This window comes from Oncorhynchus tshawytscha, linkage group LG09, assembly GCF_018296145.1.
Source record: "Oncorhynchus tshawytscha isolate Ot180627B linkage group LG09, Otsh_v2.0, whole genome shotgun sequence".
Lineage (NCBI taxonomy): Eukaryota > Metazoa > Chordata > Actinopteri > Salmoniformes > Salmonidae > Oncorhynchus > Oncorhynchus tshawytscha.
The window spans coordinates 46321911-46349048 of NC_056437.1; the positions used below are offsets into that span (position 1 = coordinate 46321911).

Below are 27138 nucleotides of genomic sequence, written 5' to 3' on the forward strand. Positions count from 1 at the left end.
AAGAAATAAGACATAAAAAAACAGAAAACTTGAGCGTGCATAACTATTCACCCCCCTACAGTCAACACTTTGTAGAGCCACCTTTTGCAGCAATTTCAGCTGCAAGTCTCTTGGGGTATGTCACTGGGAGTTTTGCCCATTCTTCAAGGCAAAACTGCTCCAGCCTCTTCAAGTTGGATGGGTTCCTCTGGTGTACAGCAATCTTCAAGTCATATCACAGACTCTCAATTGGATTGAGGTCTGGGCTTTGACTAGGCCATTACAAGACATTTCAATATTTCCCCTTAAACCACTTGAGTGTTGCTTTAGATGTATGCTTAGGGTCATTGTCCTGCTGGACGGTGACCTCTGTCCCAGTTTCAAATCTCTGGAAGAATGAAACAGGCCTCGCTCAATAATTTTCCTGTATTGAGCACCATCCATCACTCCTTCAATTCTGACCAGTTTCCCAGTCCCTGACGCTGAAAAACATGGATGGTGTTCTCGGGCTGATGAGAGATGTTGGGTTTGCACCAGACATAGCGTTTTCCTTGATGGCCAAAAAGCTCAATTTTAGCCGTATCTGACCAGAGTACCTTTCAGAGTACCCTTCCATATATTTGGGGAGTCTCCCACATGCCTTTTGGTGAACACCAAACATGTTTGCTTATTTTCTTCTTTAAGCAATGGCTTTTTTTCTGGCCACTCTTCCATAAAGCCCAGCTCTGTTGAGTGTACCGCTTAAAATGGTCCTATGGACAGATACTCCAATCTCTGCTGTGGAGCTTCGCAGCTCCTTCAGGGTTATCTTTGGTCTCTTTGTTGCCTCTGATTAATGCCCTCCTTGCCTGGTCCATGAGTTTTGGTGGGTGGCCCTCTCTTGTCAGGTTTGTTATGGTGCCATATTCTTTCTATTTTTTAACAAGTGACTTAATGGTGTTCCTTGGGATGTTCAAAGTTTCTGATATTTTTTTATAACCCAACCCTGATCTGTACTTCTCCACAACTTTGTCCCTGACCTGTTTGGAGAGCTCCTTGGTCTTCATGGTGCCCCTTACTTAGTGGTGTTGCGGACGCTGGGGCCTTTCAGAACAGGTGTATATATACTGAGATCACGTGACACTTAAATAAAGTCCACCTGTGTGCAATCTAACTAATTATGTGACTTCTGAAGGTAATTGGTCGCACCAGATCTTATTTAAGCGCTTCATAGCAAAGGGGGTGAATACATATGCACGCACCACTTTTCCGTTTGTTTTATTTTTTTAAGTTATTTTCAGATGATCATTTGAATCAGGCGTGTAGTGATAGGGGTGCACATTGTAGTTTTTACCCTTTGGGTCTCCAGGAACAGGATTAAGAAACACTGAGTTAATATATTAATAAGAAAGAGAGTTCCAAACTTCTCTGCCAATATCAGCTAGTTTTCAGTTTTCCACTCAGACCACTTCCAGACAGTCCTAGTAAAATTCTTGCTTGAGAAATTGCTCTTTGCTAAGAAGCCATTTGTTTATTTTTTTACCATTTTAATTTTTTTAAATCAGAGTAAGTTACTTAATTGTTACGCAGAAATGGTTTGATAGTCAGATAAAAATGGCTGCACAGAACCTTTAAAAATGTTTTTTTTTTATTGCCTTCGATTTAATTTGAGCATATCATGATGTAAATAAAAGTTTGGAGACTCTGTTGTTTATATGGGGGTAGGACTGCAATTTGCAGCACTTCTGTAGAACCACCCATATAGTGCACTACTTTTGACCAGATCCCTATGGGCCCTGGTAAAAAGTAGTGCACTTTATAGGACAGGGATCATCAACTAGATTCAGCTGCGGGTCAAATTTTTCTTGAGTGGTTGGTCGGGGGGCCGGACCATAATAAATAACACAATTTAGAAGCCCAAACAGATAATATTTGACTAAAACAATCATTTCAAACCTTGCTTACATTTGTAAACAATCACATTCAGAAAGTATTCATACCCCTTGAATTATTTCACATTTTGTTGTGTTACAGCCTGAATTCAACATTTTATAAATGTAAGTTTTTCTCACTTATCTACAAACAATATCCCATAATGAGAAAGTGAAAACATGTTTTTAGAAATTTTAGCTAATGTATTGAACATAAAATACAGAAATATCTCATTTACATAACCTTTGGCATTGATTACAGCTGTATTTCTGGGTAAATCTCTAGGAGCTTTCTACACCTGGATTGTACAACATTTGCGCATCATTCTTGTCAAAATTCTTCAAGCTCTGTCAAATTGGTTTTTGATCATTGCTAGACAATCATTTTCAGGTCTTGCCATAGATTTTCAAGCAGATTTAAGTCAAAACTGTAACTCGGCCACTCAGGAATATTCAGTGTCTTCTTGGTAAGCAACTCCAGTGTAGATTTAGTCTTGTGTTTTAGGTTATTGTCCTGCTGATGAATTAATCTCCCAGTGTCTGGTGGAAAGCAGACTGAACCATGTTTTCCTCTAGGATTTTGCCTGTCCATAGCTTCAGTCCATTTCTTTTTTTATCCTGAAAAACTCCCCAGTCCTTAACGACTACAAGCATACCCATAACATAATGCAGCCACCACTATGCTTGAAAATATAGAGTAGTACTCAGTAATGTGTTATGTTGGATTTGCCCCAAACATAATTTGTCTGGAATACAGTGTTAACTGCTTTGTCCATTTTTTTTGAATTATTACTTTAGTGCCTTATTGCAAACAGGATGCATGTTTTGGAATATTTGCACTCTGTACAGACCTTCCTTCTTTTCACTCTGTCAATTAGGTTAGTAATGTGGAGTAACTACAATGTTGATCCATCTTCAGTTTTCTCCTATCTCAGCCATTCAACTCTTTACCTGTTTCAAATCACCATTGGCCTCATGGTGAAATCCCTTAGCGGTTTCCTTAGTCTCCGGCAACTGAGTTAGGAAGGACGCCTGTATCTTTGTAGTGACTGGGTCTATTGATACACCATCCAAATTGCAATTAATAATTTCACCATGCTCAAAGGAATATTTATGCCTTCTTTTTTTACCCATCTACCAATAGCAGCCCTTCTTTGCGAGCCATTGGAAAACCTCCCTGGTCTTTGTGGTTGAAACTGTGTTTGAAATTCACTGCTCGATTAAAGAGTACAGAGATTATTACTGAGGCTATAACACTTCTTTTGCACACAGAGTGAGTCCATGCACCTTATTATGTGACTTGTTAAGCACACTTTTACTCCTTAACATATTTTGGCTTGCCATAACAAAGAGGTTGAATAATTATTGATTATTTACTTTTTCCAGTTTGACATTCTGGGGCCAGTGACAAAAATTTTTTTTTAATAAATTTTATATTCAAGCTGTAACACAACAAAATGTGAAACATGTCAATGGGTGTGAATACTTTCTAAAAGGCACTCTATGTCTCTCTATTTCCAAAATTAAAATCACTTGGAACTGATTTCCTGGAAAATAAAAAATAAAACCTGGGGGAGCAAATAAAACTACGCTTGGCCACCAGGAACCTTGATATAGGGAATATGTTTCCATTTGAGATGCAGCCCCAGAGTTCCTGACAGGGTCTTCTGACATCATCACCACCACCCACACTCTGCTCTCCGCTCCCAGCCAGCTGTCAATTACCGCTATCGCTACTAAGTCACCCCCCCCCCCAATAGCACACTTTAAGGTGGAACATTAGCTGGTGGTGTTCCTGGGGGTTCTGATTGGTTGGTGAGTGTCAGTGCCGTTGCTGCCAGCCAATAGGGCAGCTTTAGGGCGCCACATGTATCTAAACTATTTGTTTTGACATGACATAATGTTCAACTTAGAGAACATGGCAATACATAGTCTCTGCTAATATGATCTTTCTGCCTCGTAGCATTTTTTTTTATGGAGAAAGAGAGAGAGAGAGAGAGAGAGAGAGAGAGAGCAAGATAAAATAGTGTGAAACAGAGAGAGGCAAAAGAGAGGGAAAGACAATGAAAAGGCAATATAGAAAGTTTGAGTAAGAATGTTACTTGCTGGTGCTTATTGAGAAAATGTTGAACGACCTGAAACCAAGTGGTTTATTTCCTACTTGTTTAACTGAATCCCACTGCAATTTAAAAGGAATTTAAGCAGGTAATAATGAGGCAATAAAGCGGTTACCAGAATTTCCAAGTAAACACTACACTCCTAGAAACAGGTTTAGATTTGTTCTTAACGGGCTTAACGGGCTACAAACACTTGTCACTGTAGTCAACAAAATTAAGGAGATGATTGTGGACTTCAGGAAACAGCAGAGGGAACACCCCTCTATCCACATCGATGGAACAGTAGTGGAGAGGGTAGTAAGTTTTAAGTTCCTCGGCGTACACATCACAGACAAACTGAATTGGTCCACCCACACAGACAGCATCGTGAAGAAGGCGCAGCAGCGCCTCTTCAACCTCAGGAGGCTGAAGAAATTTGGCTTGTCACCAAAAGCACTCAAACTTCTACAGATGCACAATCGAGAGCATCCTGTCGGGCTGTATCACCGCCTGGTACAGCAACTGCTCCGCCCACAACCGTAAGGCTCTCCAGAGGGTAGTGAGGTCTGCACAACGCATCACCGGGGGCAAACTACCTGCCCTCCAGGACACCTACACCACCCGATGTCACAGGAAGGCCATAAAGATCATCAAGGACAACAACCACCCAAGCCACTGCCTGTTCACCCTGCTATATCATCCAGAAGGCGAGGTCAGTACAGGTGCATCAAAGCTGGGACCAAGAGACTGAAAAACAGCTTCTATCTCAAGGCCATCAGACTGTTAAACAGCCACCACTAACATTGAGTGGCTGCTGCCAACAGACTGACTCAACTCCAGCCACTTTAATAATGGGAATTGATGAGAATTGATGTAAAATATATCACTAGCCACTTTAAACAATTCTACTTAATATAATGTTTACATACCCTACATTATTTATCTCATATGTATACGTATATACTGTACTCTATATCATCTACTGCATCTTTATGTAATACATGTATCACTAGCCACTTTAAACTATGCAACTTTGTTTACATACTCATCTCATATGTATATACTGTACCCGATACCATCTACTGCATCTTGCCTATGCCGCTCTGTACCATCACTTATTCATATATCTTTATGTACATATTCTTTATCCCTTTACATCTGTGTGTATAAGGTAGTAGTTTTGGAATTGTTAGCTAGTTTACTCGTTGGTTATTACTGCATTGTCGGAACTAGAAGCACAAGCATTTCGCTACACTCGCATTAACATCTGCTAACCATGTGTATGTGACAAATAAAATTTGATTTGATTTGATTTGATTTAGTTTTACCCTGTAAGATACATCCTTTGTACCTTTTTTATAGGAACATAATTGCACCCCAGTTCATACCTCAGATAGTACCTTTCTTACATATAGTCCACAAGCATGCCTTTAGATAAAGTACATTTAGCCTTTATAGAGTGCCATCACAGTGACAGAGCCACTTGTTCCTTGTAAGTGGCATAAATGTACCTCTACCATAGACCACTTAAAAACTGGTTCAACACTTCCACTCAAAGGTGGCCAAAAATAACTGAAAGCAACGCCCCCACTAAGCCATGCCGCCATTATAATTTCCCAGTGTGCCTTGCCTTTGAGTAAATTGTAGAGTTACCACCCATGACATGGTTGCTCAATTAGTTTGTTTTCAACCGAATATACAACTCTTTATGACAATAAATTACATCTCATAATGCCTTATTTTGAGGCCTAAATTCACCCTAATACAGTGATCATGAAACTCATGGTTTACAGGCCACATCAGGCCTACAAGTAGGTTTGCAAAATTCCTGTAACTTTACGGAGTTCCTCCTTATTCCCTCCCATTTCAAGGAATTTTCCAACCAAGATCTATAGAAAAGTTGCAACCCTATCTAGGTTATTCAACAGTTGGAATTTTTATTAGCCTGCAACCTGCATTCAGAATGAATGCCAGAATTAGGAACATTATGAGGAGACTACCTAAGCCATTTAAACTAGAAGAACCATTTCAGTAACAGGTGCAAAAAATCCAACTAAGTGAATGGATTAGTTTAGAAAGTAGTTATTTATCTTTGTGTAGCATAAGATTAATCAATCAATGCACATGCAAAAACACAGATATTTAAAACAATTCTAAAAATCAACCTGCAGTATAGCATGCTGGGAAATATGATCATGATTATAGTACAAATCTTCCTTTTAGGATAGCACCACAGTGACAAAGCCATTAATTTCAATTGGCAAAAGTTAATTAAGTTAATTTCAAGTTGCAAATTGTATTTTATGGTGGGTATTGAGAGTATTAAGGGTTCACAAAATAAAAGTTTGTACCCTGGAAAACAGAAATGTACCTTCACCGTAGAATGTCATGACTGTACCTTTTACATTCAAAATATTGGGTACAAAAATGTTCCATTATACTAGATTATCCACACATGTAACCTAAAAGAAAAGGTACCGAACAGTACCATGTGAGATCATTATGTGTACCTCGGAAGGTACATTGTGTATTTGGATCTATCTTTTTGTACGTCAGGGAACAATTTGTACCCTAACTGTACCCTTATTTCTAAGAGTCAAGTAAACACAAATGGTTCCTTGTAAGAAGAAAAGACAGACAGCGAAAGGACTGAGGTGTCTGGGCAGTTCCTTGTATACGTGCTAGAACCCACATGGACCTCCCCAGTCTCTGGTCTCTCTGGGTTCTGTCAGAGGTGGACATTTACATCAAAGAGCAGGTAAATGGTCACGCACACACACGGACACAGGAACAATGAATGTGCTGGTTAGACTAGAAGCCTTCATCCTAGGAGGACTCATCGGCCCTGACATCAATCTATATAGCTAGCGTGACACAGAAAAGCACAGAGGACAGCAGCAATTGTAGCCTTGATTTGATAGCGTCTTTGTTAACCTCACAGCTCTGTACAGACCATTAGGGAGACAGGTAAAGTTAACAGTTTATTGCTGGGTGGCCCAGAGCCATTAAGTGTGCGCTGGGCAGAGTCCAATGCCACGTAACTCCATCATGTACTTTGATGATGAATCAGGTATGATTGGATGGTAGATGACATCTGTCGTAAGTGAGATGTCCTTGATCTCACACACACACACTGGATAAACCTGGTTGTTATTCAAGGCACACAATTGAACACGCCGGTTCTCTCCCTCCTGATGTCACCTCACCTCGCCAATATAGTATACCAGGACAGTTTAAGCCTGACCGCATTCCACAATCACTGTGTCACTCCAGGAAAGAGCTGTCTGGGTAAGGAAAGCTAAAAGACTCAAATGGCAGAGTTCCATTCAAGATCAATTTAACAAGGATATTTTAGAGCCAGCAGTGGGAACTGAATAGATTTCTGTTAAATGTTAGCATGGAAACTATTTATTTTGGGGACAATTACATTACCTACAGAATCCTGGGTCGTATTCATTAGGGCAAACGATTGAAAACGTTTTAGAATGTAAATGAAAATAAGCCTCTCTCATTCGACAAGTCCAAGGAGTGCCCACAGTTCATTTCAGTCTGTTTCTTCTATTTGGTGCCTAATGAACATGCCCATGGTCTCAGTACTTCTCAGTGAAAGAAAAGGAAGAGGAGCGGTGTCACTGGAAACAGTAACGCTAGGATGTGTCTTATTATTAATAAAGGTTTCCAAAAATGACTGTAAAATCAGAAACATTACAGAAATGCAGTAAAAACAATTCAATTGACCACACATACACTACCGGTCAAAAGTTTTAGAACACCTACTCACTCAAGGGTATTTCTTTATTTTTTTCTATTTTCTACATTGTAGAATAATAGTGAAGACATCAAAACTATGAAATAGCACATATCGCATTATATTTGAGATTCTTCAAATAGTCACCCTTTGCCTTGATGACAGCTTTGCACACTCTTGGCATTCTCTCAACCAGCTTCACCTGGAATGCTTTTCCAATAGTCTTGAAGGAGTTTCCACATATGCTGAGCACTTGGTGGCTGTTTTTTCTTCACTCTGTAGTCCGATTCATCCCAAACCATCTCAATTTGGTTGAGGTCGGGGATTGTGGAGGCCAAGTCATCTGATGCAGCACTCCATCACTCTCCTTCTTGGTAAAATAGCCCTTACACCGCCTGGAGGTGTGTTGGATCATTATCCTGTTGAAAAACAAATGATAGTCCCACTAAGCCCAAACCAGACGGGATGGCGTATTGCTGCAGAATGCTGTGGTAGCCATGCTGGTTAAGTGTACCTTGAATTCTAAATAAATCACCAACAGTGTCACCAGCAAAGCACCCCTACATCATAACACCTCCTTCATGCTTTACAGTGGGAAATCCACATGCAGAGATCATCCATTCACCCACACCGCGTCTCACAAAGACACGGCGGTTAGAACCAAAAATCTCCGATTTGGACTCGACCATATTACATATTTCCACTGGTCTAACGTCCATTGCTCATGTTTCTTGGTCCAAGCAAGTCTCTTATTATTATTGGTGTCCTTTAGCAGTGGTTTCTTTGCAGCAATTCAACCACGAATGCCTGATTCACAGTCTCCTCTGAACAGTTGATGTTGAGATGTGTCTGTTACTTCATCTCCATGAAGCATTTATTTGGGCTGCAATTTCTGAGGTTGGTAACTCTAATGAACTTATCCTCTGCAACAGAGGTGACTCTGGGTCTTCCATTCCTGTGGCTGTCATCATGAGAGCCAGTTTCATCATAGCGCTTGATGGTTTTTGCAACTTCCACGTTGACTGACCTTCACGTCTTAAAGTAATGATGGACTATTGTTTCTCTTTGCTTATTTGAGCTGTTCTTGCCATAATATGGTCTTTTACCAAATAGGGCTATCTTCTGTATACCCCCCAACATTGTCACAACACAACTGATTGGCTCAAACGCATTAAGATGGAAAGAAATTCCACAATTGTACTTTTAAGAAGGCACAGTTGTTAATTGAAATACATTCCAGGAAGCTGGAATGAAGCTGGTTATGAGAATGCCAAGAGTGTGCAAAGCTGTCATCAAGGCAAAGGGTGGCTACTTTGAAGAAGTAAAATATATTTAGATTTATTTAACACTTTTTTGGTTACTACATGATTCCATGTGTTATTTCATAGATTTGATGTCTTCACTATTATTCTACAATGTAGAAAATAGTAAAATAAAGAAAAAAACATAAATGAGTAGGTGTTCTAAAACTTTTGACCGGTAGTGCACGTGTTATGCAAGCCATAAAACTGAAATGCAAACTTACACACAATAATATTGACACAAACAAACCTACATATGCATTAGAATACATTCACAGAATTGAAAATACATTCTCACCCACAGGCACACACTCTGAAATATCACACCCACTCTCTCTCTGCTCACATCTGAGAGAAAGAACACCAAAGTCATTACTAATATTCCTGATATTACCCAATACATCACATGGTCTGCATCTCAAATGGCACCCCTAGTGCACTTATTTTGTCCAGAGCTCTGGTGAATAGTGCGCTATATAGGGAATAGGGTGTCATTCAGGACATAACCATGATGCCATGGAAGCATCTGCGGGAAAAGTCCTTCTAGGGAAACCTCCCATACTATTGCTAGATGAGGCATCATCACCCTGGCAAACAAACAAGACAGCACATCAGTAGATCAGGCTACATGACTCACATTCGCCACTCAGAAGATATGGATAGTCATAAGTCTACTCTCATCTAGGATGATGATACTGAGAAACAAAATGTCATAACAAACAACATACACTCAATAACCAATGATGTAGACACACCTTATTTTGTGGTTTGGCTTCTTCCACCTCTTACATTAGTGTTTGTTTTTTTTGCATTTAGGGTTTTATCTTTCAATAAAAGATGGATGACAAGCTATGAAGGAAAAAAATATTGCAATATTGTCAAAACAATAAAATATATCATCAAAGATAATATCCCGATGTAACTATAGATTTTTTCCCCCCTCATCACTACTATGAATAAGGCCATTCCTCCATTCCATTTTTTAAAATGTATTATTTGAAACCAAATGAACTGATTTAGGACATAAAGGTCACAACTAATTTCACTGAAACATTGAAAAGGCTGTATAAAACCCCGAATAAATACAATCTATGATGACTAATAAGTGGGTTTGGTTATGGCAGAGGCTGAATGCCTACATATGGATCTCAGTCTTGTTGTCATTCTCATAGTAGTGGCACCGCCCCAGGTCACACTGGGAGTACAATTTCTGACAGTGCGGTGAATAAAAATGCAATTGACTGTAATTATTTTCAGGAGATTTTTAAATGTGCGTCTGAACAGTCATCAAAACCTGCTGCTTCTTAGAATGCAGGGTTGAATCCTAACTTGAGAGACATGCGCACATGCACATAACTCAAAGTATTACATTTGTGTCAATTAAAGTTTTGTGTGAAAGTTTCAAGTTGTTCAGTGCTCTCTAGTCTCTACCACTTTGGTACTATAGTGTCAAAGATAGTATTCCTTTGCCCTCTCTGTTGGACATAGGAAAGGATGCCATCAAGTGGTCTACAGTGAGTATTGAACAAATACCTAAATTATTTCACCTCAATGTCCTTGTGTGCTTTTACCACCGGCCCTTTGTCTTGAGAGCCCAGGTCGTGTCTACACTTGACACTTACATGCGACTTCTGCTGTCAGAATACGAAGACCACATTGAAAAGACAGGTCTAGATACACAAAAAGTCACTGTGGTCTGATTGTGTTTAGATCTGGCTGACCACTTCAGAAGGTGGTCAGGGATGCACTGTGTGCAGATTTCTCCTCAGTCTGGACACAATCATGCTACCGAAAGCGCATACAGTGGGTGATGTCATCAGGACTCCTCCCACAAGTCTCCAGAAAACTTGTGTTTTGGGACCGAGAATCCTTTATTTAACTAAGCAAGTCAGTTAAGAACAAATTCTTATTTTCAATGATGGCCTTGGGTTAACTGCCTTGTTCAGGGGCAGAATGGCAGATTTTGACCTTGTCAGCTCAGGGATTTGATCTTGCAACCTTCCGGTTACTAGTCCAACACTCTAATCACTAGGCTATCTTTTCATTCTAACGTTAGAAGAAATACATTCCTAGTGTGTGAGGAATGTGTTTGCTGGCCTCAAATGCTAGCCAGCTGGCTAATATTTCGGGAAAAAAATGTTTGATTGGCTAGAGTTATGCTAACCAGTTTGCAATCACTTTAGCATTGCTTGCTAGCTACAGAGGTTAGCTGGCTAGTTAGCTACTGTCATCAGTTGCTGTTGTGTTATTAACATATTTAGCCTGGCATTTGAATATAGCGCAGGAATAGGGAATCTGGACACACTGTGGACACATTTAAATATAGGTGTAGACGCATGACGTGTTCGGAATTCCTTGAACATAACTATGATCAGAATACTAAATCTGCATGCACTGTCAAGATAAGACACGGCCCCAGAGGCCTGGCAAGCAAAGCTAGTAACCTATGGAACCAATGCCACCATGGAACATCAAAGTCATATAGCTATCTTTATCTGCAGCTGATGTGCACCTTTAAATGTAAACTCAGCTAAATCACATTGCCACGAGCAGCACAGCACATATTGAGATCAGTGAGATGCAAGACTTTTCAGTCACACACAGTATCTGTGCATGTACAAAGGTTTACTTCACGCTGTCACGGCGTGGTAGTCACAGAACCAAAACAGCTGAAGATGAGCCTTGTGCTTCCACACTCGTATTTGTTGTGGAAATTGACCCACTATTGCTGTTTACTTTTGGAATATACAGTTGAAGTCGGAAGTTTACGTACACTTAGGTTGGAGTCATTAAAACTTGTTTTTCAACCACTCCACAAATGTCTTGTTAACAAACTATAGTTTTGGCAAGTCAGTTAGGACATCTACTTTGTGCATGACACAAGTAATTTTTACAACAATTGTTTACAGATTATTTCACTTATAATTCACTGTATCACAATTCCAGTGGGTCACAGCTTGGTAGCCACTGCTCTAAAACCGCCATAAAAAAGACAGACTATGGTTTGCAACTGCACATGGTGACAAAGATCGTACTTTTTGGAGAAATGTCCTCTGGTCTGATGAAACGAAAATAGAACTGCTTGGCTATAATGACCATCATTATGTTTGGAGGAAAAAGGGGGAGGCTTGCAAGCCGAAGAACATCATCCCATCCGTGAAGCACAGGGGTGGCAGCATCATGTTGTGGGGGTGCTTTGCTGCAGGAGGGACTGGTGCACTTCACAAAATAGATGGTATCATGAGGGAGGAAAATTATGTGGATATATTGAAGCAATATCTCAGGACATCAGTCAGGAAGTTAAAAATGGACAATGACCCCAAGCATACTTCCAAAGTTGTGGCAAAATAGCTTAAGGACAACAAAGTCAAGGTATTAGAGTGGCCATCACAAAGTCCTGACCTCAATCCCATAGAATATTTTTGGGCAGAACTAAAAAAGTGTGTGCGAGCAAGGAGGCCTACAAACCTGACTCAATTACACCAGCTCTGTCAGGAGGAATGGGCCAAAATTCACACAACTTATTGTTGGAAGCTTGTGGAAGGCTACCAAAAACATTTGACCTAAGTTAAACAATTTAAAGGCAATGCTGCCAAATACTAATTGAGTGTATGTTAACTTCTGACCCACTGGGAATGTGATGAAAGCAATCAAATATGAAATAAATCCCTCTACTATTATTCTGATATTTCACATTCTTCAAATAAAGTGGTGATCCTATCTGACCTAAGACAGGGAATTTTTAGGATTAAATGTCAGTAATTGTGAAAAACTGAGTTTAAATGTATTTGGCTAAGGTGTATGTAAACTTCCGACTTCAACTGTACGTCATATTGCGGAGTCTACCTTTGAAGGCACTATGAATCAACTACCGATCAGCTCAGCCTCTCACAGTACATAACATTTTATTTTTTACGAATAATGGTATCAGTATGTCTCACTCACTCTCCTTCACCCACCATTCAACTATGCATAGAACTATGTATAGAACTATGCATAGAGTATGTACAGTACTTCCGTCCCACTAACTCACCTCAGAGACCCAGTAGGGAAAGCTATAGTAATCAGCTCTGGCTGGACTCCGTCCTCTGATGGCAGGGCAGGGCTGCTGGTCAGACAGCCCCATGGAGGCCAGGTCCTGGGTGAGGATCGACTGGCTGACCAAGCGATGCCGGCGGGACAAGGGCGAGGTGGACACCATAAGGTACGCCGGACGAGTCGGCGAGAGACCCCTACTACCCCCATTGGTGTTAATACGCTCCCCAACCGGCCGCCATTTGTTGGTGGCCCCCAGTGCTCGGCTGAAGCTTTCACTGCGCCGACTTGCCTGGGGGACCTCGATCCTGGGGAGGGGTAGCTGGGCTCTCCCCCTCTCTGGCCCTCTGTGGTTGTGGCTGGGGCTGATGAGGCTCAGGTTCCTGGAGGTGGAGATGGCGTACATGGAAGATGGGAACGGGAGGTGGAGAAGCTCTGATCCCCTACAGGGGTAGCTCATGGTGGGCTCATAAGTGCTGTAGTAGCCCAGGGGGTTGGAGCTGGGGCTGTACCTGGGGGTGGAGGACACTCGAGACATGCTGGAGCAGAGAGGTCAGCCACAGGGAATGATACAGCAGGGATGGATACCAAGACTGGAAGAGAGCAAGGAAGGAAGAGCATCAAGTACTGGTCTGAGGTAAAGGAGTTGGACCCCCCCCTTAAGATACAGCCATTATAGCCGTCAGCTTCCATCTGAAATCAGATCTGCTGTTTTGAACAGATGTGTATTGGATACAGGTGGAAGATTCACACTTTACGTGCTACACACAAAACACACACAGATGAGGCCGAATCTCACAGACACACATAGGCCCCCCCTAAAGGAGAATGGAAAACATGACACAAAAACACAGACATACAGATCACGTGCACACACACACACTGATACATTACAGATGCATGCATGCATGCATCACACACACACACACACACACACACACAATATGAAAGTCCCAGTGTCACCCCTCTGGTTATGATATTCAAGACAACCAATGCGATGTTATGAGAACCTTGTTATGTCGGTAGGCACAAATGTGCACATTTGATAGGCTCCATAAATAACGTTACAAGGCTGACAAGGAAATCCACTGGCTGCCAATGTGCATGTTACTAATGCATTAATCAAATAAACTCAAACAAACACCTGTTGCTGTAGTCATGTCGTTGCTATAAACAATCTGAAAGACAAGAAAGAAAGCCTCAATTGGAGGGGGTAAAAAGTACCATAGCAACAGTAGTTGTCTTGTCCACCAATGTCCTTTTACATGGAAACAGATTTAAATCCAGTCGGTAACCAACGTTCGATTTACACTAAGCCAGTTAACGTTACATCATCGCAATGAGCTATTACTGTACAGTAGGCTATATAGAAGAAGTATGTTATCTCTCACCTTCGAAGGCACTTTTATGGAGTGTCCAAAACATGCATCTTCTGTGTCGATGTCAAACCAACATTTATTTTGCCCTTAACTATATCTGTACATTATTTATTCTATGTTCCACTTTCAATCAAGATAGGGATAAAGTTGCAATGTCCTTGCGCGCAGTGTACGGAGCATGAATGCATGTAACAGGTAGGTGAGGTCTATTTCTTCTTCTTCTTCTTCTTCTTCTTCTTCTTCTTCTTCAAATTTGTATTGGCCGATCGCAACCAACTTAAAAGGTGCTTAGAGTGCCACCTATGGTATTGGTGTGGCCCTATTAATCTACTCCTTTTATCTAGCCCTGTGTTTCTGCATACTTTTCTGTGCCCGGTTTCCCGAATTTAGGTTTCCTGAATTTAGGTTTACGAGTGTTTTGGCACAGGGTTGTGACAACTAAGGAGGACACTGTGTCCCGGTGTTGTTGCCATTCATGTTCTCCCTATTGAGTAGACTGTATCACGGTAACATCTAGATGGCTACCAATATTCCTTATTTATTGTGCAGTCTGCTATCCTTATCGCTGGCGACACTATGTTGTTACAGCTGCCCTGTGGCAAGCACCCTATTTTCCAAAAACACCGCTGCTCTCGTATCAGCTTTCTCCATTCAAATCTTAGTTTAGCATTAGAATTATTCCACAAAAATGATGAAGGATCAGCTGCTAGAAAGATATCACCTATGGCTGCAAATATTATAATGCTTTCACCTACTATAATAATGCACTAAATCAAGATTTGGCACATCATTGCCCACTTTTTAGGCTCCACATGAAATATATTGAGACAAATTACAGACAGTAACCTATACAAGTAGTAAAATACTCAGTTGGTTAAACATGAAATGTATTTCAATATGATTGAAAAAGGCTTATTGCCTACTGTATTTATTATTTATTCCAGTCATCTTGGGTTTTAATTTGAAGCATTTTTTATATGTCTCTTGTTTGGTTCAATTGTGTTTGTAGTCAACTTTGTTCTGAAGTTATCTGTGTTAACAGAGAGGCGCATAAACCATGTGATTCTTTGTTTATTGGAGATCTTCCGTGTATAAATGATATGGGAGGGCAAAGAAAGCATCTAACGACCCAGTTAGCTGTTCTACCAGTGGTCTGAGGCAGCCAGAGACGGGCAATATTTCTGATACTTGTATTTGAAATACGTATTTTAATTACTGGATATTTTGTAGTTTGACACTGGTTTGAACTACACTTCATCTTGTATTTTGCATTTTCAAATACTGTAATATGAATTTTAAAAATACTAAATACTTTTCTATACCATTTTTTGTTTGTTGATCCAGAGCATACCAAATATGCTCAATGGGTGACATGTCTGGTGAGTATACAGGCCATGGAAGAACTGACATTTTCCACTTCCAGGAATTGTGTACATATCCTTGTGACATGGGGCCATGCATTATCATGCTGAAACATGAATGGCACAGTCTCTCTGTGCATTCAAATTGCCATCTATAAAAGGCAATTGTGTTCGTTGTCCGTAGCTTATGCTTGCCCATATCATAACCCAAACGCCACCATGGGGCGCTCTGTCAGCACAACACCATACACATGGTCTGTGGTTGTGAGGCCGGTTGAACGTACTGCCAAATTCTCTAAAACGGCGTTGGAGGCGGCTTATGGTAGAGAGATTAACATTGAATTATCTGGTAAACTCTGGTGGACATCCCTGCATTCAGCATGCCAATTGCACGCTCCCTCAAAACTTAAGACATCTGTGGCATTGTGTTGTGTGACAAAACTGCACATTTTAGAGTGGCCTTTTATTGTCCCCAGCACAAAGGTGCAACACATTTTTGCAAACAATTTGAGAGAAATAAGCTTTTGGTGCCTATGGAAGATTTCTAAGATATTTTATTTCAGCTCATAAAACATGGGACCAAGATTTTACATGTTGCGTTTATATTTTTGTTCAGTGTAAAAATTAACAATTGCAAAGCATGCTGAATATTACTCTGATGAGCTCTGCCCCGAAACAAGGCTAATAACCCTTTGTGCTTTGCCGTTTATCTTTGGTATGTTCATTTTCACATATACACATTTGTATTTTGGTCATTTAGCAGACTTAACCTTTACTGAGAATGTTGTTGATGTTCGGGCTGGCTACATGCAAATGTATTTTTGTATTTTAAAATACAAAAGGCATGTATTTTAAGTCAATACATTGATCTTTATGGTATTTTGTGCTTGTATTTTGTAATTGTGTTTTCAAATTCTTGTCCATATCATAATAAAGGTGGTTTTGGGAAACAGCTCGGAGATTTAACGATGCTCCTACAAAGGTTCTAAAGATGAACTTAGCCTTAAGATGCTTTTGGGAATCCGGGATCTGGAGTGTGAATTCATTGCGCTTTGTGGCACAAAAGGGAAGGGGGAAAGGACGGGAAAAGGGAAGAAGAATTGCCTACCAACGAACGAACGCTACAGCCTTTAAAACCTCACCACTATTCCACTACTTGGTCCTATCTGATCCTACACAAGGCTGGCAGCCTGGGAGGACAGGACACTATCGTTCGACACACCTTGTAAGCACTCTGCAGTACTTCTCTGTAACTGCCACCACAACATCTATGTTCTATGATTTACGTTCCATTTCTGCGGTACAGTTGATAACCATGGCTATAAACGCTAAGAAGCCAACCTTACTAAAATGCATGTTATTTTAGCCTGATCTCATAGATCATAGATTTGGTTGCGATTCTGCCATGGGCCGGAGAGAACATTTTGACATTTTATAAAACAAATCCATGCAATTCTACTCATTTTGCCATGGGGCAGAGATACATTTTTGCTGTTCTAAAGCAAGTTTCCTGCAGTTCTACACATTTTGCCATGGGGAAGACAGAACATTTTGCAATGTTATAACAAATGTTGTGCAATTCTATTCATTTTGCCTTGGGGAAGAAATAAATGTTTGCAGTTGTAAAGTTCCTGCCATTCTACCCAATTTTCCATGGGGTGGAGAGACATTTTTCAGTTTTAAAATTAATTTCCTTCAATTCTACACATTTTGCCATGACTATTGCCATGTTAATTACATCTGAGTGAGAATGACTAACAAATTCACTGGGGGCCGCCTGGAGGGAGGTCAGGTTGCCCGGTCCGTATTCGGCCACAATTACAACAAGCTTAGATAACTGGCTAGACTAACTTACAAGTCTAAATATTGCTAGCTGACATGACTAATTTAGGGACTGTCAGTGACTGACTACACAAGAGAAAAACTGCTGAAGCACAAACAAATGTTGAACTTGCACCTTGTTTATTATACTATTTTAACTACCAACAGTAAGTTGAGACCCCAACTGAGTTCCTAAAAAAATATATAGTAGTAATAATTTGGGGTCTTCACTGCCTCAGCATTATACACCTTCTGTACTACTCTGATCCTGGCAACATCAACCTACCTTTCTCTCTCACCGGACACTTCTGATCTCCAGTAAAAAAAAATGTGTTAAATGTCTTTTAGACCCGCCCATCACACGGTAGTTTGGGCGACGAGATACCCATGTCCTGCACACGCTCACCTGTAGAATTTCGTGCCTATTTATCAAGCACCTGTACAAAGTCAAATTACCGGTAAGCATATTAACATTTGTAGCACTTTCACAAATGTTTACCATATAATTAATTGAGTTTCTGTATATTTGTTCAAATGTTTTTTTTCCAACTGTGTTTTAACCCCTTTTTCTCCCCAATTTCGATCTTGTCTCATTGCTGCAACTCCCCAACAGGCTCGGTAGGCGAAGGTCAAGTCATGTGTTCTCCGAAACAGGACCCGCTAAACCACCATTCAACTGAAGACCAAGGTCAGCCTAGCCTGCAGGTTCCCGGCCTGCCACAAGGAATTGCTAGAGCGCGATGAGCCAAGTAAAGCCCCCCCCAGCCAAACCCTACCCTAACCCAGATGACGCTTGGCCAATTGTGCGCCGCCCTATGGGACTCCCGATCATGGCCGGTTGTGATACAGCCCAGGATCAAACCCGGGTCTGTAGTGACACATTGACCTAACAGAGACACAATGGTAATTATGAAAACCATTCAGTTTATTCTGGAAATGGTATTGCTTCTCTAAAATGGGATGGTTGCCTTACTTGTCTTGCTGCCTTTTTGGATTACTTAATTATCCAAACTCAATATTTAAAGGCCATTTGAAATTCATACAATATCACATAAAAAAGCCTGTATTAACAATAAGTACATTTGTACATAATGAAAATGTAATGAAATCCTCCGATATTTTCTAAAAGAAAATTGTTATTGCTAGCTATATGGAGCACAGTGAGCCTCCTTCTGTGTCATTCACTGTACAAAAACATTACCTGTTCACGTGCTGAGAACATCATAGGTAGGCACATTTGACCCAGGTCACTTTGATATTTAGCTCATACTGATATCGGTCTGGAGAACTGGTCCTACATCGGTCTTTACAAAAATGAATGTTGTAAAAAAAAAAATAACCAAAATACATTTTTGAGAATTAATTTCACCTTCACAATAGTATTATCTTTTCAATCAAATGTATCTGAAAGCATAATTTGAAACATTAGTTATTTTAGAACTGTTTCCAATTGAGCTGGCACATGTGCCATGAAGTAGGCATGTAAAATGTCAGTGGGACATGACCAAACACTTTGGTAGTCAAGACACATCCACCAGAGCAGGTATTCCCAAACTGGGGTGAGAGTACAGGGTACGGGCAATGCCGTCGGGGGTACGCCAAACAAAAATGTAATTCACATATATATTTTTTTCACATTCTTCACATTTTCAAACAGTACATTTATATTTTCCAACGGGGCTATACATTTGAGTGAGTTTTTTTTCTTGTCTGAGTAGCCTCGATTTACTGCCGAAAATAATATTAAACCATCTCGTGTTCAGCGAAATAACAACACAATGTAAAATACAGGTAGCCTAGTCAAATAATTAACATCCAATCACATTAACCGTTACTCTCTCGCAGGAAACCTTCACTCTTGCGCAGACATTTAGAAACAAAACATGACAATTTGAAAAATAAGCCACATGAGTTTTTTGAGTGAGAACAAAGATGACTTTCGAGTAGTAAGAGAGGTATGAAAGCAACAGATACCACTAATAAGGAGGGGCTAGAAGCATATTATATGTTGAGCTAACGAATGGCTAGGACAGGCAAGCCCCATACTATTGTGGAGGACTTAATTCTTCCTGCTGCCGTGGACATGGCTGGGACAATGCTGGGGGGAAAGGCCCAAAAGAACTATTCAGACAATGCCTTCATCAAACAACACCGTTTCATGGCGCATCAGTGACATGGCAGGAGATGTTTTGAAACAATTACTGCTTCGCATACAAGCCAGTGAATTATATGCGTTACAGCTGGATGAGTCAACAGACGTGGCGGGCCTGGCACAGCTCCTGGTATATGTCCATTACATTTATGGGGGGTCAATTAAGGAAGACATCCTCTTCCGCAAACCACTGGAAACCAGGACAACAGGAGAGGATATGGACAGCTTTGTGACATCAAATGGACTTTGGTGGTCAAGATGTGTTTGTATCTGTACTGATGGCGCAAAAGCCATGACAGGGAAACATAGTGGAGTGGTAACGCGAGTGCAAGAAGTTGCTCCCGACGTCACTTGGGTACACTACAGCATCCACCGAGAGGCTCTTGGTGCAAAGGGAATGCCTGACAGCTTGAAAGACGTTTCGGACACTACAATGAAAATTGTTAACTTTGTTAAAGTAAGGCCCCTGAACTCTCATGTATTTTCTGCACTATGCAATGATATGGGCAGCAACCATTTAACGCTTTTACAACATACAGAAGTGTGCTGGTTATCAAGGGGCAAAGTATTGACATGTCGTCACGAGAATGTTCAATCCCAATGATGATAACAAACAATTATTTAAGCTTCGACCAATCCCAGAGGTTTGTAAGACCCTGGGTTTAATAATAATTAGGCAAAGACTCAGCTTCTGCAAATGGTTCATAAGGTTTATTCAGAGAGCGTTCTAAAGTCCACCAACATGTGAGCAGTTTTTAATAACCCCCCCATATACACGCACACATACACACACAGATAAGAGAGACCTTAGAAGGAGCCTCTTTCCTGATGTCCTTTGTTCTCTCAACTCTCACACCACTACACAGCAACACAATGGTCTAGTCACACATATTATGGAATTATGACTACTAACACATTTCATACAATTATATGATTTCAGGGTGGAATCATTAGTCATTACTTTAAACATATAAATTCCCTTATTACATGTTTTTTTTTTAAATGTTCACTTGTCTGACTGTAACGCAGTTGGTGGAAGAAGTGGATGACCAAGGTGCAGCGTGGTACGTGTTCATGCTTTTATTAGAACTGAACACTGAAATAACAAAAAATAACGAACGAAAACCGAAACAGTCCTGTGAGGTGCAGAAAGACACAAAACAGAAAACAACTACCCACAAAACCCATGTGGGAAAAAGATACCTAAGTATGGTTCTCAATCAGAGACAATGATAGACAGCTGCCTCTGATTGAGAACCACACCCGGCCAAAAAAAAAGAAATACAAAACATAGACAATTAACATAGAATGGCCACCCTAGTGACACTGACCGCTTGCATGAAGACGAGTTTCTTACATGACTGGTCTATCTGGGTGATGTTTTTTTCTCGCCTGAATGATCTGAATCTAGGATTACAGGGACTCTCCACAACTATATTCAATGTGTGGGACAAAATTGAAGCTATGATTAAGAAGTTGGAGCTCTTCTCTGTCTGCATTAACAAGGACAACACACAGGTCTTTTCATCATTGTATGATTCTTTGTGTGCAAATGAACTCAAGCTTACGGACAATGTCAAATGTGATATAGCGAAGCACCTGAGTGAGTTGGGTGCACAATTAGGCAGGTACTTTCCCGAAACGGATGACACAAACAACTGGATTCGTTATCCCTTTCATGCCCTGCCTCCAGTCCACCTATCAATATCTGAACAAGTGAACCTCATCGAAATTGCAACAAGCGGTTCTGTGAAGATTTAATTAAATCAGAAGCCACTTCCAGATTTCTGGATTGGGCTGTGCTCAGAGTATCCTGCCTTGGCAAATCGCGCTGTTTAAACACTGATGCCCTTTGCAACCACGTACCTATGTGAGAGTGGATTCTTGACCCTCACTAGCATGAAAACTAAACACAGGCACAGACTGTGTGTGGAAAATTATGTAAGACGGAGTCTCTCTCCAATACAACCCAACATTGCAGAGTTATGTGCATCCTTTCAAGCAGACCCTTCTCATTAACCTGTGGAGAGTTATTCACAATTTTCAATGAACAAATAAAGTTTTATAAGTTATGTAAGATGGCTAAATAAAGAGCAAAATTATTGATTTTTATTATATTATTTGTGCCATGGTCCCTTAAGCTGGGTTGTGACAAAAACTCACACTCATTATGTTTAATAAATGTATCGTATAGTGTGTGTGTGGCAGGCTTACAATGATGGCAAAAAACAACATTTGAGAGTGTGCTGGCCTTGGCGCTACAGGGGATATGCAGCTGGAGGTTGAATGTTTGAAGGGGTATGGGACTATAAAAAGTTTGGGAACCACTGCACCAGAGCATTACTTTGTATGTTACTGAGACTCATACTGTAGTTTCAGATTAGGGGATTAAGGGCTGAGAAGAGAACAGGAAATCGATTCACATACACAGCCTCTGATTCACACATAAATAAAGATACAATTATTTTTAAAACATTTTTGCAACCAAGCTTTGCTATCAAAGATAAATGTACTGCAAACTATCCCCTCACCTCTCATAAAAAAACACGGTATCTAGCACTAACTCACTAAGCTGTTTGTTAAATGAAATATACCGACTTTCTGCTGTCTAGCTAAAGTATACGTGAATAGAGAGACTCTTTTGGAGGCCTTTTTCCATTGTGATCCAGTGCCCCAGTCTTGTGAGTTGTTTTTTTGTTTTTGTTTAGTGCAACTGGTGGGAAGTGCCTGTCTGCTCTGTGATTGGTTGCTGTGGCAGTCTCTGTGACAGTGAGTAGGAAGTGTAGATGTCTGCTCTCCTCTCCTCTTTTTTTCGTGTTATACTGCTCTCATCTTCTCTTTTTATCTGTCTCTTTCTCCCTCCTCTCTCTCTGACTGTCCGCCCAGGGTTAGGAGAAGAGGGAATTGTGTGTGTGAGTGAGGAGCACGGAGACCACGGTGCTAAGAGCCAGAGGGAAAACAAGGGGTCGAAGGTCAACGCTGGAGCTGACAGCTGCATGGAGGGAATAAAAAAATAGAATGTCTTATGAAGGTTAGAATAGAAGGTCAGATGAGAAAGAAGAGAACCCAGATGTTATTGGGATCAAACATAATTTTTTGGTGTTACTTTACATTATGGTCCCGAAATAACCAGGAATTACTTAAAAAGTAGATGGTAAAATGGCAACAATACAGTATTAATGATTTACGTGCTTGTTTCTTGAAGATTGATTTATATTCATCTTGTATTTGATTAACAAGTAGTTACCAATGGTGTTGTGTAAGTGGGTCGTTCCACCAATTTGGTGCCTTTTGAGATCTGTAACTTGGTGAAAAATTACTTTTCATTTCACCTAATTTTCACATTCTTTAATAATGTTCAACTTTTTAAAAAAATAAGAAAAAAAAGACTAGTACAGTAAGTGCCAAATAAAGTAACAGGGTTGACGATTTTATCTGAAATCAACCATAAATCCCCTTGTGACAGTGGAAATGGACGCTTGTGTGCAACAGAGAGGGGCAATTGAATGCAAGCTTCATAATTATAATTTTTTCAAGAGCAAAACCAGCTCACTTGCTTTTATGGTATGATTTGACTATTAGATGTTCACTCTTTCTTTAGAATCATTTTTTTCAAAGGAATAGTTTCACCATATTAAAACAAGAGTACATGAAACAGGGTTGACCTTAAAATAAGGGTCAGTTTTTTACCTTCAAATTAATTACTAATGACATTTTTAGAAATTACTTTGCTAAAGCAACAAAATAACTAGGGCTTTACAAACATTGTGACAATTTTGAGAAATGTAGTGCTTAAGTGGATTAAAATCTTCCAGGATGTCACAGAGGGTGAACTGAGAAAATACTGAATTTTGGCACTTTAGGAAGTCTTTATCCATATTGAAAATGGATTTATTGAATTCTCCATGTAGTCTATATTAAAGGGCACTTCACTGAATATAACAGGCTTTTAAAAGTAAATAATGGTGCACAATTTCTTCTTAAAATATCAAAGGGACACAAAAGGCAATCATTTTGTGGAACGACCCAAGAACAAGAAAGTACCATTGATACCACATCATTTCCTAGTTAATAACAAGTTAATACCAGTGGAAAAAGTACTCTAAATACTGGAAAACAATATTAAAAAGACCGAACTTGAGCTTTGCACACCTGGATTGTACAATATTTGCACTTTTTTTTTTTAAATTCTTCAAGTTGGTTTTTAAATCATCGCTAGACATCCATTTTCAAGTCTTGCCATAGATTTTCAAGCTGATTTAAGTCTAAACTAACTAGGCCAATCAGGAACATTCAATGTCCTCTTGGTAAGCAACTCCAGTGTACAGTAGATTTGGCCTTGTGTTTTAGGCTATTGTCCTGTTGAAAGGTGAATTCATCTTCCAATGTCGGGGAGCTGTTCTTGTCTATTAATGTTCTGTATTATGTCATGTTTCATGTGGACCCCAGGAAGAGTAGCTGCTGCTTTCGCAACAGCTAATGGGGATCCTAATAAAATACCAAATACCAAAGCAGACTGAACCAGGTTTTCCTCTAGAAATTTGCTTGTGCTTAGCACCACTCCAGCCGAAGCTTGGCATTATGTTTATTTTTTATCCTGGAAAAAACTCCACAGTCCTTATTGACTACAAGCACACCCATAACATGAGCAGCCACCACTATGCTTGAAAATATGGAGAGTAGTACTCAGTAATGTGTTGTAATGGATTTGCCCCAAACATAACACTTTGTATTCTGAACAAAAAGTAAATTGCTTTGCCACATTTTTTTGCAGTACTACTTCAGTGCCTTGTTGCAAACAGGATGATAGTTTTGGAATATTTTATTTTCTACAGGTTTTCATCTTTCCCTTTGTCAATTAGGTTAGCGCTGTGGAGTAACTACAATGTCGTTGGGTCAGTTTTCTCCTATCACAGACATTCAACTGTTTTAAAGTCCCCAATGGCCTAATGGTGAACTCCCTGAGTGGTTGGTTTCCATCCTCTCTGGCATCCGAGTTAGGAAGGACGCCTGTATCTTTGTAGTGACTGGCTGTATCGATACACCATTCAAAGTGTAATTAAAACTTCACCTTGCTCAAAGGGATATTCAATGTCTGCTTTTTTTTTTACCCACCTACTAATGTGCACTTCTTTGCGAGGCATTGGAAAACCTCCCTGGTCTGTGGTTGAATCTATGTTTGATATTCACTGCTCGACTGAGGGACCTTACAGATAATTGTATGTGTCACAGATGGTTGGGCACCTTAATTGAGGAGGACGGGCTTGTGGTATTGGCTGGAGTGGAATGAGTGGAATGGTATCAAATACATGGTTTCCATTCCATTTGCTCCGTTCCAGCCATTGTTATGAGTCGTTCTACCCTCAGCAGCCTCCACTGGGATGTGTGAGGTTGTCATTCAAAAATCATGTTAAATACTATTACTGCACACAGAGCGAGTCCATACAACTTATTATGTGATTTGTTAAGCACATTTTTACTCCGGAACTTATTTAACCTTGCCATAACAAGGAGTTGAATATTTATTGACTCAAGACATTTCAGCTTTTCATTTTGACATTATGGGGTGTTGTGTGACACAAACTCTCAATTTAATACATTTTTAATTCAGGCTCTAACAACTAAATTTGGAAAAAGTCAAGGGGTCTGCATACTTTCTGAAGGCACTATAAGTACCTTCAAAATGAAGACAGAATATGTGCCCACTGTACAGTGCGCGGGATCAATGCATTTTCAATTCAGTCTATTGAAATGGAATTGACCCAATCTCTTGTACATTGTACTTCCTTTTTTCTTTGCCAAATTCCCATATTATGCAGAAATCCTGATTTGAGGATGACATTTTTCTTGCTTATTCCCTTCTGATTCCGATAATCTTCCAACCGGGATTTCTGTAAAACCTGGGAATTTTGGGAAAGTTAACGGAATTTTGCAACCCAAGTTACTGTTAAAGGAATTTTTCTTCATTGAACCTATGGAGATGGGAAACATGTTTGTTATGAAGTTGCTCTTTATGACAGAATGGTACAATTAGGTGAAAAATGTATTTTTAACAAAATTACACTACCTTAGAGGCAGTATTCGTAGAATGACCCATATTATTTATTAGCACTATAGACGTGAGAGGATGATGTGTGTCTACCTCGACAGCTCTTTCCATCCCTCTGCAGCATCCCAGTCACACAGCTACACATAGCTCCCATTCCTTTACTGGTGCAGATCTGCTCACAGCCTCCGTTACCCACCTCACACCAGTCCGACTCTAATATGCACACATAAACACACAATTATTAATCATACACATACTGGTATTTACACAAACATAATGCATGCATATGTTGCAGTTGAGCATCAGACACAGACAATACACACACACACACACTCATACATTAAGGTGACATGTCTGTATCACATACACACACACTGATGTGTACCTCGCCTTCTGATGGGTCCTACAGTGAGGATCTGCTCCTTGTGATCGCTGTAGTCTGAGTACATTCTCCTGTTGTGGGGACAGTTCTACACACACACACACACACACACACACACACACACACACACACACACACACGATAAGGTGGAATAACGTAGCCATTGTAAGCTTAGCCATTGTATTAACACTTTGGGACAGTTTCCTGGACAGATTAAAGTGGTTCCTGATGTAATATCGACCTGTGTTCAGTGGTCACCCCCATGTTCAGTGTGCAGTGTTCAGGATCTCCTCACCACTTTGCAGGCATTGGTCTCGTGGTCACACAGTGACACGTCACAGTGAAGGTGGACCTCACTGTAGTCCCCGATGAACTTGAAGACGGTGACGTGGAAGCGACAGGTGAGGGACACCCCGTTCTCAGCCATGCCGATGGTATTGTCCTTGACGTTGGGACAACTTTGGAACAGAGAAGGAGAAGTTAGTGTGGTCCTTTTCCTTTGTTGTTTTACAATATCCTACAGCCAGGATTTCTGGAAAACCTGGTAATTTTGGGTGTCACGACATCTGCCGAAGCGTTCATAGTGGAGGTGGACGCGTCTGAGACTGGGATAGGAGCTGTGCTCTCTCAGCGCTCGGGTACGCCACCGAAGCACCACCCCTGTGCCTTCTTCTCGAAGAAATTCAGCCCGGCGGAGCGAAACTATGATGTGGGGGACCGGGAGCTGTTGGCTGTCGTCAAGGCCTTGAAGGCGTGGAGACATTAGCTTGAGGGGGCTAGACACCCTTTTCTCATCTGGACTGACCACGACAACCTGGAGTACATCCGGGCGGCGAGGAGACTGAACACTCGCCAGGCAAGGTGGGCCATGTTTTTCACCTGTCTTGTGTTTACCCTTTCTTACAGACCAGGCTCCCAGAACGTT

At 40.5% G+C, this 27138-nt stretch overlaps 2 protein-coding genes across 3 annotated transcripts in view; both read right to left on the bottom strand.

Annotated features, from left to right (window-relative positions):
* The window catches only part of LOC112258048 (ubiquitin carboxyl-terminal hydrolase 2-like), a 46506-nt gene extending 31836 nt beyond the window's left edge, over window positions 1–14670 (bottom strand). Inside the window, exons 1-3 of one of the 2 annotated variants that reach the window (XM_024432114.2) lie at window positions 14461–14670; window positions 14214–14247; window positions 13068–13662 (exon numbers count right to left, since the gene is read on the bottom strand). In XM_024432114.2, the coding sequence (XP_024287882.1) occupies window positions 13068–13607 (540 nt within the window). In that variant the 5' untranslated portion in view covers window positions 13608–13662; window positions 14214–14247; window positions 14461–14670. The remainder of the gene's footprint in view (window positions 1–13067; window positions 13663–14213; window positions 14248–14460) is intronic. The other variant, XM_024432115.2, reaches the window with a different exon arrangement.
* A 7303-nt stretch (window positions 14671–21973) lies between these two features.
* LOC112259138 (alpha-tectorin-like) overlaps window positions 21974–27138 on the bottom strand; it is a 78180-nt gene continuing 73015 nt past the window's right edge. The window contains exons 31-34 of the mRNA XM_042327857.1: window positions 26509–26671; window positions 26217–26301; window positions 25925–26044; window positions 21974–22774 (exon numbers count right to left, since the gene is read on the bottom strand). Of these exons, the coding sequence (XP_042183791.1) occupies window positions 22671–22774; window positions 25925–26044; window positions 26217–26301; window positions 26509–26671 (472 nt within the window). The 3' untranslated portion in view covers window positions 21974–22670. The remainder of the gene's footprint in view (window positions 22775–25924; window positions 26045–26216; window positions 26302–26508; window positions 26672–27138) is intronic.